This window comes from Cicer arietinum, chromosome 7, assembly GCF_000331145.2.
Source record: "Cicer arietinum cultivar CDC Frontier isolate Library 1 chromosome 7, Cicar.CDCFrontier_v2.0, whole genome shotgun sequence".
NCBI lineage: Eukaryota > Viridiplantae > Streptophyta > Magnoliopsida > Fabales > Fabaceae > Cicer > Cicer arietinum.
In genome coordinates this window covers 15,254,983-15,272,315 of record NC_021166.2, presented here as the reverse complement: position 1 = coordinate 15,272,315, position 17,333 = coordinate 15,254,983, and the positions used below count along the sequence as shown (strand labels likewise).

The 17,333-nt window shown below is 29.0% G+C and overlaps 2 protein-coding genes across 4 annotated transcripts in view; one reads left to right on the top strand and one right to left on the bottom strand.

Moving 5' to 3' along the window:
• LOC101492473 (U-box domain-containing protein 5) overlaps nucleotides 1-2,650 on the bottom strand; it is a 6,506-nt gene extending 3,856 nt beyond the window's left edge. The window contains exons 1-4 of one of the 2 annotated variants that reach the window (XM_004509217.4): nucleotides 2,080-2,650; nucleotides 1,231-1,305; nucleotides 689-874; nucleotides 285-392 (exon numbers count right to left, since the gene is read on the bottom strand). In XM_004509217.4, the coding sequence (XP_004509274.1) occupies nucleotides 285-392; nucleotides 689-874; nucleotides 1,231-1,287 (351 nt within the window). In that variant the 5' untranslated portion in view covers nucleotides 1,288-1,305; nucleotides 2,080-2,650. Of the gene's footprint in view, nucleotides 1-284; nucleotides 393-688; nucleotides 875-1,230; nucleotides 1,306-1,633; nucleotides 2,018-2,079 lie in introns of those variants that run through there. The other variant, XM_027336774.2, reaches the window with a different exon arrangement.
• A 4,335-nt stretch (nucleotides 2,651-6,985) lies between these two features.
• On the top strand, nucleotides 6,986-11,892 carry LOC101491925 (uncharacterized). 2 transcript variants are annotated; one of them, XM_004509215.4, is made up of 8 exons: nucleotides 6,986-7,234; nucleotides 7,314-7,447; nucleotides 8,142-8,198; nucleotides 8,338-8,430; nucleotides 10,326-10,404; nucleotides 10,523-10,647; nucleotides 11,149-11,292; nucleotides 11,368-11,892. In XM_004509215.4, the coding sequence occupies exons 2-8, from the start codon at nucleotides 7,322-7,324 to the stop codon at nucleotides 11,602-11,604; spliced, it is 861 nt and encodes a 286-aa protein (XP_004509272.1). In that variant the 5' UTR covers nucleotides 6,986-7,234; nucleotides 7,314-7,321; the 3' UTR covers nucleotides 11,605-11,892. The 2 variants fall into 2 exon arrangements, with proteins under 2 accessions (XP_004509272.1, XP_004509273.1); XM_004509216.4 differs by having other exon boundaries at nucleotides 7,008-7,234; nucleotides 7,320-7,447.
• Nucleotides 11,893-17,333: the final 5,441 nt, after the last annotated feature.

Below are 17,333 nucleotides of genomic sequence, written 5' to 3'. Positions count from 1 at the left end.
AAATACATATATATATATATATATATATATATATATATATATATATATATATATATATATATATATATTGTAACAAATAGATCATATATAATAAATAAAATAACATAAAATATCATATACAATAAATCCTATCTAGACATATGCAGCTATCTACATTACTGAACAAGATAGCAAATTCTTCAGCATTTTGTGGATTGTTCATAAATTTTAATAAGCAAATTAGTTCTATGAGAAGAGCCTGATTCATAGGTAGCCAATATAGGTACCGCATTAACTTGACTAACCTCTGCAGCCAACATAACAGGAACTATATGCTGAATCTGGACTAAGCTTTTCTCTAATGACTTTCTTGTCTTTTGGCATTTTGAGAGTATTGACTCCCCTGTTATTGCCTGTAAATAATATTATAACCAAATAAATTAGCATGCAACATGCTAGCATAGAATCGTTGATAAGATCATATATGACTTTAGCTGCTCAATATTTTTCTAAATGTTATGAACTTGTATCCAACTCTTTCTATAACTATGGCATGATAGAACAATATTAGATAATATGTGTTTGTTTTTTACTTTCATGAAAAATAAATGTCAGTTCCCATTTTTGAGTTGCTTAAGAATATTATACATGCAGACCACAAAAGTTTATATAGCTTTGTCCAGCTGAAATAATAAAAAGAACTACACACCAGGTAGAGACTACTAGAGTCAGAGCAATGTTGCAGAAGTTGTTTGGCTTTATCAACTGTACTGATTAGCAAACACAGAGCTGGTATTCCTGATGAGGACCGAGGGCGTGCTGCCTCAATCTGCGGAAATATCCTTAACACTCTATTGACTAATTTCCTGAGTTCTGTGCATATTCTACGATGTACCTTTTAGCATGAATTACAATCAATAAACAAAAGGGTTAGTTCCAATATCAAATTGAAGTTACAAAAAACACCCACATATCCTAAAAGAAAAACTCAAGTCACAAACAATAACAACAACAACAAAGCCTTATCCCACTAAGCAGGGTCGGCTACATGGATCAGGCGACACATAATGTTTTGTCATATCACGTCGGTTGATTTTTCTTTTAAGTCAAACCAATCCCCGAAAAGCAGGCAATTACTTCGAAGATAACAATATGATGACTACTTAAAAGACCTCTAAATGTTTTTATCGAAAATATGATCCCAAAAAACACCTCCGCTATGATGTAGTCAAATTCGATTATTTTATGTACCTTAAAAGAGCGAGGATCTGGTAATGTCTCTACCACTTCACAACCATCAGTTCCCATTCAAGGGAGTGTACTTTTCTGCAAACGAGAAAGGGAAAAAATATTAAGCCATCTAATGCACTTCTTGCATAAAACTTAGCTAATTAATTTATTGTTCCAACATAGACTGAACTTTGGACTGCAAAAACGATTTTTATGAAGAGCTTCTCAAAATAACTTTTCATTTTAATCATTTTTGAAATTTCATTATCTAAAAAAAATTGCAACAAATAGATGAAATACTTAAAATGATACTTTAAAATAATCTATTTAAACCAATATTTCATGTGAAAGCTTTATTTGTAAAATTCTTTTTTTAAAAAGTAGTAACAAAAAGAAATAAAACAATAAAAAAGCTATAACATACATGCCCATATCTTCTATTCTTATTCTTATTCAAATTCTAATTTCTCATCTCATCATCAATCAACATACAAAAAGACCAATCAAAGAAGAAAACTTAAGGGTTTGTTTAGGAGTGGGATTTTGGAGGTGAGTTGGGGACTTGTTATTTTTTTCTAAATTAAGTAACCTACAATGTTTCTAAAATAAAAATAAAAGAAGTGAGATTGAAATATTATATGATCGCATATCTTATTCTTTTAAATTCTCATATATATATATATATAGAGAGAGAGTCAGTCCTCTAAAACCCTTCAAAATACTACTCCTAAACAAGCCCTAAAGAGAGAAAACAAACTATCAGTTTTAAAAGATTGAAATAATTCACTACGTAAATTGAAAATGTTTAGAAGCAAAATTAAAAATAGAAGGTCAAAATAAGATAAAAAAGAAAAAGAAAAAATGAGTTACCTGGTATAACGATGAAGATGACAAGGAGAAAGAAGCAGTGCTTAAAGGGAAAATTCCAACATAACCAAATAAATTAAGAGCAAATCATCATATACTTCACAACCCATCATCAATAAAAAGTACTTATATATTTCAAATTATAAAATAAAAAAATAAAAAAACGAAAGGGTTGTTAATTGGAGTGGACGAGGTCATTATTTCTAAAACTCCACTTTTGAGAACATTTAATTTGCGATAACCCCACCAAGAGTAAAAGGCAAAAGTTAAACCTTTATCGTAATTAAAGCACGAGGCATGACGACAAAATCAACCATACTATACTAAGCAAAGTGCAAAAATGAGTTTGAGGGAAAGTGGGTGGAACATAGAAAGAGTGGTGTAAGAGTAAGAAGATAGAAATGATTAAAAAATGGTAGTGAGGAAGCAAAATAAGGAATGGTGATGATAAAGGAGAAAGTGGTGGGAAATTGTGATATTTGACCAGTGGAGGATGATGATGGAGACAAACGCCACTCGATAAGCAAGATACTTGTCGTCGTGATAGTCTCACCAGTCTGTGAGGACTGTCATCGATGTGGTCTCTCTATTTGACACATTAAATCTACTGTGTGGGACTGGGTCTATAGCCATTAGCCAGGTCAATTTTATGAATTCTACTATTTTTCCTAATTTCATTTCTTCCTGTCACTTTTGTTTCTTCGTTAATTCATTTTAAATTATTCATTCTTTGTATTATATATAGAGTTCATCCTATCTTTAGTTTTCGAAAGTTTTTTAACATATATATTAGTTTTGATTCATTGTATATATATTAGTACGAATATCCTCTTAACATATATTATTTTCAACTATTCATGGTTATAGTTTCTTTTGCCATCGCTATGTCCTTTATGAAAATGAATGACATTATGACAGTGATTGCTTGGCAAATAATACGTTCATACTCAAAATGAATTATAGTTATTGCTTGACAAATATTACGTTCATACTCTTTTTGGGAATAAATTAAACCGTTCGGTTGATAAAGTACGTTCATACTACAACTTCGTTAGTAAACATATAAACCTATTTTTTGCACAATAAATTGAAAATTACTCCATCTCTTTCGATATTAACTGTCCTTTTAATAAAATGTATGTTAACTGTTGTTTTAAAATTTTAATTTCTATAAGATTTTATCATTTTATATTTAATTCTTATAATTTTTTAAAACTTTTTAGGTTTTATTTTTTTATTTTTTAATTCACGCGTGTCGTTATAATTTTTGTATGATTTTTTATAATCTTATTTAAGATATTATAAATATATTTTACTATAAAAAATATATTTTTTTATCAAAAATTAATTTTAACAATTTAGTGTTTAAAAATTTATATTTTATCTGAAAATTTTAAATTTTTGTGTTAAACATTCTTATAACAATATAAATATACTTGCAAAAAATTAATCAAAAACTAAAAAGATATGCACATAAAAAAAATGAAAAAAAATGAAAATAAAAAAAATTCAGAAACTAAATGTTAATGCTTTTTGTATAAAAGATAAAAATAAAATATTAAATTTTATAGAAATCAAAATTTATTAAATAATTTTTTTTAAGAGTTGTTTACTATTTATAGTTACCAGTGTGTAACCCGTGTGTCGCACGAATACAAATTACTGTTTTGATAAATATATTGTTATATTAATTTATATAATATAACAATTTGAATTAGCATTGACATTTAAGACATGATTTTAATGGCATTGACATTAAAGACATAATTTAAATATTATCATCAATTCAATTCCATACAACAAAAAAATAACTTACAATAAACAAATCTAAACCGTAAAAAGAACGTGGTCTACATGTTTACAGATTATTGAAAATTTCTTTGTACACTATTTTTTTTGTCGGCACATGGTTTTTCTTCTTCGTCTAAATAACAATCTTCAATCATTCCATACACTTTGCTCGTGAAATAGTCATTGACCATGAGTAAATGCAGGTTGCTTTAAATAAAAACTAACTTGAGAAATAGATTGACCTTAACTCTTATTTATGATCATTGCAAAACACAATGATAATGAAAATTATCTTCTATGAAATTTAAATGGGAAAGCTGGATCAGATAGAACCAAATTCATCATTGGTATATAAATTTTATCACCGATGTTTTTTCCCGTGAACACAGTTGCTCCAATAATATTTGTAGACAATTTATTTATGAGCAATCTTGTTCCATTACATAGTCCATTAGCTTGATCAATGTTCTTTAAAAGCATGACTAAAACACCAATCTTTAATCTTAATCAATAATTTGAAATTCCTAAACATTTTATGTCATTCAAAAATTCAAGTGTGAACCAATCTCCCTACACAACACAATTTTCATCATAAATGACAGTTGAGTCTGAGCTAATATTTTTTTTCCTCACCCGGAATTAATGATAAAACATAATCATTAACGATATTTACATTATCATGAGTCAGAGCAAGTATTGTATTATCTTCATAGCATTTCAAATTATTATATTATATAAATTTATATAATAATATATTTATTAAAATAATAATTTGTATCCGTGCGACGCACAGGTTATACGCTAGAATCCAAACCATGCACATTTAATCCTTATTCTACATAAAGAAAATAAAATTAGTTAATAATTAATAGATAAAATTATTAAATACTGGAAAAATTTATATAGTATCAAAAGCTTCATCCATCTGACTATAACTCAATAACTTAAATTTTGTACCAACACCATTTCTAAAATAATAATGATTAAACTGTGGATATGTAAAAAAAAAATAACGATGACAAATTAAAATAAATTTACCAATCAAGTAATTCATTTCAACATTTCGAATTTATGGGAATGAAATGAATGAGTACGGAGATACCATGACCAAACTGGTTTCTAATTCTCGGACCATTGTACCATTTTGCAGATATGCATTCAGTTCATCAACATAGGATTCAGACAATGCACATTCAATCTTATACTACATAAAGAAAATAAAATTAGTTAATAATTAATTGAAAAAATTATTAAATATTGAAATAAATTTATCGATCAAGTAATTTATGTCAACATTTCTATGAATGAAATGAATGAGTATCGATAGGTAGGTTGTGACCAAACTAGTTTCTAATTCTCTTATCATTATACCATTTTGCAAAGTTGTACACATCTCCCTAATGAATATTAGTCTCAGATCGAGAAATAAGAGTTTTTTGCACTGTTGCTTGAATTTTATCACCATAAAAATATAAAACAGAAATTTGTTAAATTAATAACATAACAAATAAGTTTGTTAATTTAAAACTTTGAATTTATAAAAAAAAGAATTAAACCTTGTCATCCATTAATATCATTTACATTGCATAAAATTTATGTTCCATCAATACCATTTCCATCGCATAAATTAACATTCAGGTTAGACAAAAATCACAATCGCACAACCTTAACAACCAAATTTCATGACTTTTTTTTTTTGTTGAGAAATTGAAGCAACAAAATCTGTTTTTTTTTTTTTTTTTTTTTTTTTTTTTTCGACATAGGAGAAGATAAAGAATTGTGTATAGATGAGATAATATGAATAAAAAAAAAATTTTTTTTTTTTTTTTTTTTTTTTTTTTTCGACATAGGAGAAGATAAAGAATTGTGTATAGATGAGATAATATGAATGATATTTATAAGGGATGTCCGAAAATGAGATATTATTGAGGAGAGACGGTTAACAAAAGAAACTGAATTAAGAAGAAAAGTGGCCCTAAAAGAATTCGTAAAATAAAATAATTTTTTTTAATTAAATTAATTTTCAAAAAAACTGTCTAATCGTTGTGGCTATTAAATTTTCAACGACACATTAAATCATGATGTAATGGAAGTTTTATTTTTATTTTTAAGAAAATTTGCACAATGAAACGATTATTTTTATTAACCATTAAGTTTTATTTTTATTTTATTTTAAAAAAATATGTACAATAAGTTGATTATTTTTATTAATAGAAACTTTATATTTTTTTTAATATTCTATTTAACTGATATATGTCAAATTTGTCGAGAATTATGTTTGCTTTATTATATTATATAAATTATTTATTGGTATATAACCTTCCTAACATAGAACACTTTATTTCCAATGTTTACTATCTCATGAGATGTATTTCATTTGGGTTCCACCGGGTCCCACCACTTTATATGTAATCCATTTTAAAAGTGTATGACTCACTGATTTTACTCAATAAGAGAGCAACAAGGGCATGATAAAGAGTATTCTTAGCACTTTCCAAGTGATATTCATGCCAATTGAATTATTATTATTTTCATGGAATGTCCGTTGAATTCTACGAGTGCATTTGATTTGCTGAAAAACGAGAGACATGAGAGAACAATTTCAATTGTACCTTGTTTAAGGTAAAAATTGATCAGGAGACTAAATAAATTAAAGATAATGGACTATAACTCATATAATTCGTTCAATCATATGATAATTTTTTATGATATAAACATTTATATCAAAATATTTTTTAATTTTATTTTCTATTAAAAATATTTTATTTCCTTCACGTATTCTCCTCTCTTTTATTTCGCTTGCTCTTTTTTCACTATATCTACATTTTCTCATATCTATTTAGTTATATATATAAAAATTATTCTCTCTCTTTTATCTATTAATATTTATAATCATATTTATATACATCACAAAAAATATTATAATAAATTTTATATCATTTTATTTATATTGTCAATTTTATGTGAATTATTTGTATTGTTGATTGTCCATCTACATCTAATATCGATGAATACAAAAAGTCTAACATGTATTGAAAATGTCTGGTATTTATTATTTTGCATATTAAATAGACCCTTAGCCATCAAAATGACTATACAGCCAACCCATTATTTATTTATGACATTTGTGATGTGCGGGTGCACATCCTAGCTATAGACCACACTTCACCTGATCACACAAAATTCTTTACCTCTGTCACCGATCCTTTTCCTACTCAAAGCGCCGCCGCATTCTTTCTTCTGTCGCCACCGTTTCCGGCCATAAAAATCATCCCCATCGCGCGCTGTTCCTTTCTGTCCGATAATTTTTCGTAACGGAGCACCGCCCACTGCCTCCGTGAACTAGCACTATTCCGTGACTATCTAGGTCTGACAACTATGCTTAATACACACAGTAAATTCTACTCTGTAGTTTTAGTCTTAAAAGTTTGTCTACACTTGTGCAGCTGCAGGAATGGTTGGTTTATCTCTAGGAGAACAATTTTTCATACAAGGTGGCATTGCTCAAGATCTTCGCTGTGATGGTAGAAAAAGATTGAGTTATCGACCTATCTATGTTCAAACTGGAGTCATTCCTCAGGTATTGCTTTCATGACTTGGTTCCACTTTTGGAGTAGCCAAAATCAATTCTAGAGGTGTAAAATTGAGTTTGGCATGTTTAAGTGCGAGGATAATTGATTTTGTCTCCAGAATTAAATCTAACTTGAAGCTTGATTCTAACTTCCAGATAGGGTTTGTAGCTTTTGATTTCAAACGTGGTTTTTAGTCTGAAATTTTTTTGTTTAACTCACTTTTACTTGAACATGTCCAAACATACATCATTTTTAACTAAAATCAATTTCTCAAAAGCAATTAATTCAAAATCAATGTTAGTCACTGCATAACCTAACACACAATTGAAAGCATGTCTTAGTGTGTCATGTGTGTTAGTGAAATTTGAATTCCATGTAGTTAATGTATGACACAGTTATTGATCTTGACGTTCTTATCTCAAATCAATAGTAAATATTATTTAAAATGATTTAGTGAAAATGTAACGCCAACCGACTAATCCCAAATCAGTGACCAAGATCATTAATGCATGTAACTGCATGATTTTCTAAATGCAGGGAATCTAGGTTCTTGTTAGTGTTTGGTGTCTATATTTGTGTCATGTATCAGTGCTTCATAGCTCAACACTTGCAAGGGTGTCCCGATGATTTTTGACCTCAAGAAGTGAAATTTTTCTTGCTTTAAATAATTTTAATTTGAACACTTGATGAACTTTATGATAGGCAAATGGTTCAGCAAAAGTCAGAATTGGTGACACAGAAGTCATTGCCAGTGTGAAGGTTTGTTCAAATATTGGGATTGATCTCATCTTTCACGACTCATAACATCCTTTTGTTTAATAGTATGAATAAATTTTTTCAAACCACATTAGATTTTTTACTAATCATGATTCATGATATATTGGCTACACATGTGCAGGCTGAACTTGGAAAACCAAGCTTAATGCAACCTGATAAAGGGAAAGTCTCCATACATATTGATTGTAGTTCCACTGCAGAGCCAGCTTTTGAGGTTGCTTATTTTGTTGCCTGTCTTCCTCCTTTTTGTTTTTATCTAGTAATACTGTTATCCACATATTCTGGTTTTCTTCATATTATTATTCAAGTACTGTGAAGGTGTCAGCATTGATAGCAAAACAAATAAATGAATTGATAGAACTTTGCTCACTCACACTACTGGAATACTTTCACATTAAACTTATTAAAATGGAGGAAATTCCACAAGAACAGTGGATACCTCTAGAAACTAGAAGCAAATGCATCAAAATGAAGAAAAATGCTAGAAGGTTTCTCTTGGTCCCCTGAAAACAGAGGGTCAAGCCATGACGGATGTTAGTCAATCCAAAATTCTGATCCCCTGCCCTTCAAATAACTATCTTGACAGCTGTTATCCTTTTATCTCTTCAATTTCAGAACCTATCTCTTCTCACCACCTTCCTCCACATGCCCCCTTTTTCTTTGTACAGCAAACCTTCCATGTTTGAGGCCTATGGCTAAGTTGGTCCACCAGTTAACCCTTGCCCCTTCTTGGTATGGATGTCAACTCCTATGACTGCTCCCTTTACCATGCAAGACCGCCACTGTCCACTGATTAGGTGAGAGGTGCTAGCAATAAGCTCTCTAACACAACACTCTCCATTCTTGGGTGAAATTTGTTGGTCAAAACTCAAAAGACACAACTCAAGAGGTGGTGGTGAATTGAGTTATAATTTTTTTGGTAAAGTTCAAATCCTTTTTCAATATTGGATGATATATAGTCAAACTAAACAAGTAACTGGATGAATAATTTGGATGATATCATATGCCAACATGTGGTTGGTCCGAGTGGTAAGGGACTTAGATACCTCATGAAAGGGTCAGGGGTTTGACCTTTGACTATTGTGTATGAAGAAAACTTGGTTGGGAGAGAAGAATCTATCTTATGAATCCAATAGGTTCTCCAATAGAGATTAGTCACTAACAGTGGGTACTTCGTATTCGTTACATGGTTTCCCAAAAAAAAAAATATAAACTATTGATTGTAAGTAATACAGCGTATAACAAGCAGTAAAGATACACAATCTTCATTTTACAAAATTAAACAAAAGTAAACTGGACTGAAATATAAAATAGATTGATTAGAGAGATAATGATATACAATCGATACATACTGGTTAAATCACATCCTTGTGATGTACATCCTGTCTCCAAGCTTAACTCAGGATTTCCCACTATACTTCAATTAAGAAATTACATGCTGGCAGTCAAACACTCAAGAACAGGCATACCTCACCCTTACCGATCTTGAGATTCTTCACTAAAGAAATACAACCTTTCTGGATTCCACACAATAAAGCAATTTTAGAAATAGAAAAACAACACTAAAAGGTGCGCAGTAAGATAACCTGCAAGCACTCTCAAAATACAGAATATACATGTTGCCAGCATAGTGAATCTTCAATTCGAAAAGACAGTGAAGGCCCTTTGTATATCTGTGATATTTTGGCTGTGTTTCAGTAATGTGTTTCTTAGATATATATTCTTTCTCTGAAAAAAGTAATTTGTATTTATGAGAAAGATATGTAGCCGTTTTCTGTTTATTGTAATTTCTTAACTGCCAATTTGTTTGTTTTTCTTGATGTAGTCGATTCAAATTTAGTCTAGCACCAATTCAATTGTTTCAGAATAACTACAATGTTCAAATGTTATCTTTTAGAGTTGACTATTCTATGCTGGAATCTATTACACATTCAATTCCACAAATTGTAATTGATTATATCTATTTAATTCAATTTCTGTAAAATTTCACGATCATTATAATCAATTCTTTTGTATGTCTTATTTTATTATTCTTGATTTTTAATTATCTTTTAGTACATCAATATTATTAGTTTTATTCAGTGTTCTATATCTTTGGTATGTATATAGGGTAGAGGGGCTGATTGGTTGTCAGCAGACCTGTCAAATGCTCTTCAACGCTGTCTCTTGGGTGCTAAAAGTGGAGCAGGTCTATCTTCCTCCTTTCTTGAAGATTATGCTTACTAATATATGTTTTTCCTATGTTCTTGCTTCTTATTAATTGTATATTTATTGCTATTGAACCCTACTCCTTTATTGCCCTATAGGTGCTGGAATTGATTGCTCCTCACTTGTTGTTGTCCAAGGGAAAATTTGTTGGGATCTTTATATTGATGGGCTTGTTGTTAGTTCAGATGGAAATTTGTTAGATGCTCTAGGTGCTGCCATCAAGGTATAACTTAAAATGAATGTAGAATTATATTTCTCGACTATAAATGCTTGGAAAGATATTGATAATGGATTTCTGGCCATAAAATGATTTAGCATTTCTGACATATAAGAGACCATCCTTTTATGATCATATCAATAATGTTTACTTTTCAAAATTTCCTGTTCATTCATTATATTTTAGCCATTGATTTTACAGACATATTTGGGCTGTTTCAGAGACATGAACTAAGATCTCCCTCTCTTTTAAAATCAATTTTGGGAAATGGTTTGAAGTTATCCAAAACTTCTGGTCTTTATAATTGTTTCTTTAGGCTACAATTGAAAATATCCTTGTTGTTAGCTGTTTTTGTTGTAATTGTCCCAAACAATCTTGAAATCAGTTAAATGGAGGTTTTTTCACATGGATTTTCTTTTTAACCATGATATATTATTGATTATATAAATTTATTTTTAGAATTAACCGGAAAGGCCTTAATGCAGCTAATGCCTGTTACTCTTTTAGGCTGCTTTGAGCAACACCGGTATTCCGAAAGTTCAAATTGCTGCTGGTGCATCAAGTGATGAGAAACCAGAAGTTGAAGTAAGTGACGAGGAGTTTCTGCAGTTTGACACATCTGGAGTCCCTGTTATAGTTACATTGACTAAGGTAACATTACTTGTGCTATATTGTGTTCTCTCATTGACTACATTTTGTGATTTTCATACAATCTCTACTTCGTAGGTTGGGAAGCACTATATTGTGGATGCCACATCTGAAGAAGAATCACAAATGAGCTCTGCCGTTTCTATCTCTATTAATAGACAAGGGTACATATGTGGTGTAACCAAACGAGGAGGCATGGGGCTCGATCCAAGTGTCATTCTTGATATGGTATCCGTGGCTAAGCTTGTAAGCGAGCAGTTAATAAACAAATTGGATTCAGAAATAGCTTCTGCTGAAGCTGAAGATGAGTCATAACATAAGAATTTTCAACTTAGTGATCACTAGGATGTGTTGTACACTAATTTTTAAGTGGTTGACTTGGACACTTTTTGTAGTTTGGTAGCTCGTGTTAAGTAGGATTGTATGTCATTAACTTTTGTCTTTTGAGTTGTGCAGACTGAACTTTAGCTTTGAGGTGGTTGTTTGATATCATGTAATATTTTAAGCTGGGGCTGCCGTATGATGCATTTTTTGGTAGCCACCAACCGGAATGTCATGACCAACATCAAGTGGTTTAAATCAAATTTTAAATCTTTTATGGCATGCACTCCTCATCAAGATAATAGAGTTTAAGGTCACATGGGAAATCAAGTCCTGAAGTTTTAAATGAAATGCTTAGAATCGTAATAATTGGAAACTGATTTGGTGCAATATGTTTTTTTGTACGTGATATCATTCTATTTTCTCTTCAACGACGAGTTCCAAGTTCTATTAATCAGCAACTCTTTTTTCTATCATTTTTATTATGAGCGTGACTTGTTCATTCGTAAAAAGTCAGAATTGGTTTTCGAGTAACAATGTGTTGATGTCTTAATAGTGAAAATTTTAAGCCTTTGTGTCAATTCTGTTAAGATTCTGTCATTTATCATTGGTTTGCATTGCAGCACATGTGAACCATTGCCATGAGCATTAGGAGAGTTAATTCCCGATACCATAAAAATGTATTTATAGGTATAATTAAAATCCTTCACCTAATATCCTAAGTTTTCATCAAAGAATTGACTAGCCATAGTGCTGCAAGGCTTACTATATCTATTTTGTTAGTAGTATCATTAAACAAGGCAAAAAGAACAATTTATGAATTACAATCATAAACATCAGCCACGACTATAACACGTAAATCCTTAAGGCCACTCATTGAAAATCAAAGATAATAAAACTATATTCAGGCCAGCCATTGCATGGTATATTTTAACACTGTAATCCACTGACTTAGTATCTAAAAAAAGAAGTCCAAGTTGCCAATGGTAAAAATGAAGGAGTATCTTTAATTTTAAAACCATAAAAGGCATGTCCCTTTGATCTTGATTCCAATCTTCCACTTGTTGTCCACTTTCTTGATTCATATAGGGGACTAAGAATAAGTATCTTTATCTTATGTCCTTTTAGAACATATATATTCCTCCAAGAGGCTAGACCAATATACTTTTTCCTCCTACTTATAAGGTACTAACTTGTTTATTGTTTTCTACCATTCCTTGACTCAACTAGTCATCATTTTTCCTCCCTCACATTTTTCTTGTTTGTGAAAATCAATTAACCAAGTTAGTTCCATTTTTCTAAAGAACTTTCTTAATATACCATTTTTTGTAAAGTTCCTCTTGTTCTTGAAATGACATCATCTTGGACTCCAAAGCAAAACAAACAATTTGAAAGAGCTTTAGCCATATTTGATAGAGAAACACCAGATAGGTGGCAAAATGTTGCAAACATGGTTGGAAAATCAATTGATGATGTTAAAAAGCATTATGAGATACTCAAAGAAGATGTAAGGCGCATTGAGCATGGTCAAGTTGCATTTCCTTACAGAACAAGCAATGCTAATAATAATTGAAGCCTTGTAGCATTGAATAGCAAAGGTATATATATAAATATGATTCACCTTTTTTCTTCTTCATATCTGTGCAATCTTACACTAGATCTTTACTTCTTTTTAGTTTAAGAAATTTTTTTTTTGTAACTATGCATCACAAAATTTCACACATCTATTTTTTTCTCATTCTTTTCCACATCCGTGCAATCTTTTTGACTTTTAATTTCTCCTTTCATTGGCAGGTTGTCAATCCAGAATCAACAAAATTGAGGACTTATGATGATTAATTAATTAAATCACATCCACAGTTATCAATAAGTAAATAAATGATCAATATCAACAGAAAAATAGTCCAACTGCAATTTAAGCTACTCATTATGTCGATGTATTCACATTTTTTTTGAAGCAATGTATTTACAAATTAATCTTGTGTGTAAACCAGTATGTATTAATCATTAATTAATAAAGGAATTACTTATTTGTCTATCTACTATGTTTATGATGTAATCAAGATCAATGACTACAAATCTTAACAGATCTACTTCTAATAAAATACAAAATAGTTATTTTAGAATTAGGGACAAAAAATAAAAACGGAAAAAATTTAAGGGACTAAAATTGATTTTTTTTTTATAAGGATTAAAAACAAAATAGTGAGATTTTATAAGAATTAAAAAGTTATTTAACCTTTTATTTAAATTATAAATTATATCTCAATACAATTTTAAACTAATTTTAACCTTCTAACTACTTCAACAGAATCATATTTCTAATATTTTTATATACAAAAATTTGAGTATAGTTAAAAAAAAATTAAGATCCTATGCAGTTGAGCTTAAAAAGTGAGAGTTTATGGAACAACAATACCAATCATATTATATTATATTATATTATATTATATTATATTATATTATATATATATATATATATATATATATATATATATATATATATCGATTAAATAACTTTTTTTCATTTTTATGACAAATCTTAAAGTATTATAATATTGGTGTATCTACTATTAGTAAAATAGAAGATAGTAGTAAATATAGTATTAATTATAAGATATATTTGTTTTTTTAAATGAATCACTATTGTTGGACAAAGAAAATATATGAGATGGAGTGCATAACAATTAATAAATAGATTTTTGTTGTTGTTAATAAGTTGGTATTCACACCAAATATCTATTGTATCACTCATTGTCATTGATGTAATTTTGTAAAAAATTACTCATTGTATCTTCAATCTTGTTGTATATAAAAGAGAAACATTTTACAACTAAATAAGATAAATGACCATGAACATACATTTTGCCAAAAATTTACTTGCACAAATTCTAATTGTTTGATCATTATTTTCTTCCTGATTTATATTTATTTTGCGAACATACATACAAGAGCGATGCCAAATGTTACGAATATAATTTTAACGAAACAAACGAAAGTTCAAGTGTTTTGTTTAAATTAACGAAAGATAGTTACTCGCATATTTGTCTAAGGATTTTGTTAACAAGTCTCTTTATATATATGTTAATGAATCAAGAATAGATGTTTTGCATGGGAAAAAACTTTTAAAGTTAAAGATTTGAAAGCAAAAACTACAATAAAATTTTAATTGAATATTTCTATATTTTAATTTTTATAAATGTTTTAATAACATTGGCTAATATTTGCTTTTATTCAAATAGAGAAATATTTATTTGATCACAAGTAAAAATAAATAGTGTTTAGATACAATCACACAAATAAATAAAAATAAAAGATAACAAATAAAATTATATATATTTTTAAAATAATTAAATAATATATATTTTTATATGAACATATTTAAACACTTTATTTGTATTTGTGTATAAATAAGTATTTCTCCTCTTGACGATAATCATTAGCGATAAAACAATTATTACTTGCACGTGATGATGTGTAATCAATTCGGACTGTATTTGTAAATGATTCGTACGACACATTATAAATTCGTACGAAAATGAGAATTAATGCCCAAGTATAACATGATTAGATAAAATGCTTATCTTGGATTATGTTCTTTTGTTTATTTTTCATTTAATAATTGTTTTTTCTCCATTACAAAAAGGAGGAGGAAAAAATAAGTGGTGTTGGAAATGAGTGGCTTATCTCAAAGGTTCTGGTGTGTGAGGCAAAACCATATGGCCGTATAGAAAACCAAATAAAACGTTATTATGTTGCGAAAGGAGCACCTTATCTAAACAAATATGCGACATTGATACGAGTCAACGGGGCATTGAAAGGTTTGTTCCGAATGAGAACAAATTATGTCAAAAAATAAAAAGAAAAACTAAAGGAACCTCATATGCTAGTTGAGCGATAAAACTTATTCCTGTAATTTTACAGTATCGAATCTAAATTTTTTCAGGAATATTTTAAAAATAATTTTTTATGGATAGATTTTTCTTATTTCCCATTTGTATTTAAAATGTCAAAAAAAGAAAAACAAGAAGAAAAAAAAAGAAATGAGTAAAATAAAATAAAATAAAGGAGGTTCTCCTCCTATTCCTCACATTTTCAATTTTTTTCTATTTTTTATTTTATTTTGCTTCAAATTTTAACCTGCTTTCGACTAATCAATTTAAATGAAATTTATTAAATCCAAAATGAATTTAAATGTGTAAATATTATTTTACAAATTTTAAAAAATTATTTTATATTTTTAAATTGACCGTACGAGGATGTACAACGTAAATTTATGAATTTTTACGCCTCTAAATTAATTCGAAAATCTACAAATTCTAAAAAAAAACACAAATAGCTAGTATTTATATCTTTAAATTGGTCTATCTAAATAAATTTCGTCCAAATTAACTAGCTTAAAGAGAAATAAAATCGGCAAAAAAATATATGTCAGAAACTTTTGAGAATGAATGAGAATCATAGCAAAAATCTCCATAAAATAAAAGTAAGGAATTAAAATCTAAGGTGGTGGTGACTGCTGGATACACCTTGTTCGTTCCAGGCATCTCGCGATCGATACCAATTGGTCACTACTTATGTGGTTTTGCTTTGCTTTTATTAAATGTATTATTATTAGAAAATTAAAAATTAAGTATAAACCCCGCATATTACAATATTAGCTTAATAGTATGGTGAATTTGTGATAGAAAATCAGTCAACAAAAAGTATCATGATAGAAAGATTAAGAATATTTTATACCCAATTTTTTTTTAAGAATATGCCTAAAAAAGAAAGATTAAGAATAATAACAATTATGATTCCAAATGCTAGGATGTAAAAGGTTATGGTTAAATTTACTCCCTCATTCTTTTTTTAGTATCACTTTTTGCTTATTTTTTTAAGAAGTGCTCGTTTAATTTTTATTTTTATAATAAACAATAAATTAACAAAAAAATAATGTATTTGTAGTTTTAGATTTTTCAAAACTTTCTAGTTTATGGTCGTTCCCATGTCATCCTTCCATCATTCAAGTTGAGTGGTCTCTCTCTTCTTTTGGTTGAGCAAAGAATAATATTGATGGGGTTTTAGGGATGCAACATATTCGTACTCACGGGTATCTACTTCAATCAGTTTTCATTTAGACGGATAAAGTCTATTTTAATTGGGTATGAGTTCAAATGATTTTTTCTCGAAAATTAAAATTTGAGGCGGGAGCAGGATTCGGAGTGTTAATATCCACCTTGCACCCACTCTCGCTCTGCTAGTAATATTATTGTAATTTTTAAATTATATATATATATATATATATATATATATATATATATTGAATATACTTAATATTTTTTAAATATTAAAAATTATAATCTCATCTTTATAAAATAAATAACTTTTTATTTTATTATTTTCTAATAATAATTATTTTATTATATTAATTATAATAAATATAATTTTTAAATTTATAATTTTATATATGTGAATGGATATGGGTAGAGAAATATGAACTCCGTTGTGAGTGCGAGTGAATGCCTAAATTTTATACCCACTAAAAAAAAGAGACAAATACGATTTTTCTCGATTAATCGAGTGTGGGGTGGTGGAAGTAAAATCCGCTTCCGCTACCTCGTTGCCATGCCTAGAGAGTTTCTTAAGAATATTGTAACTACTTTTATTAGTAGTTTCTATGAGGTCTGCCACTGCTTTTTTCATGCTGACATATTGAAGCCTATGCTCATACGCAGAGC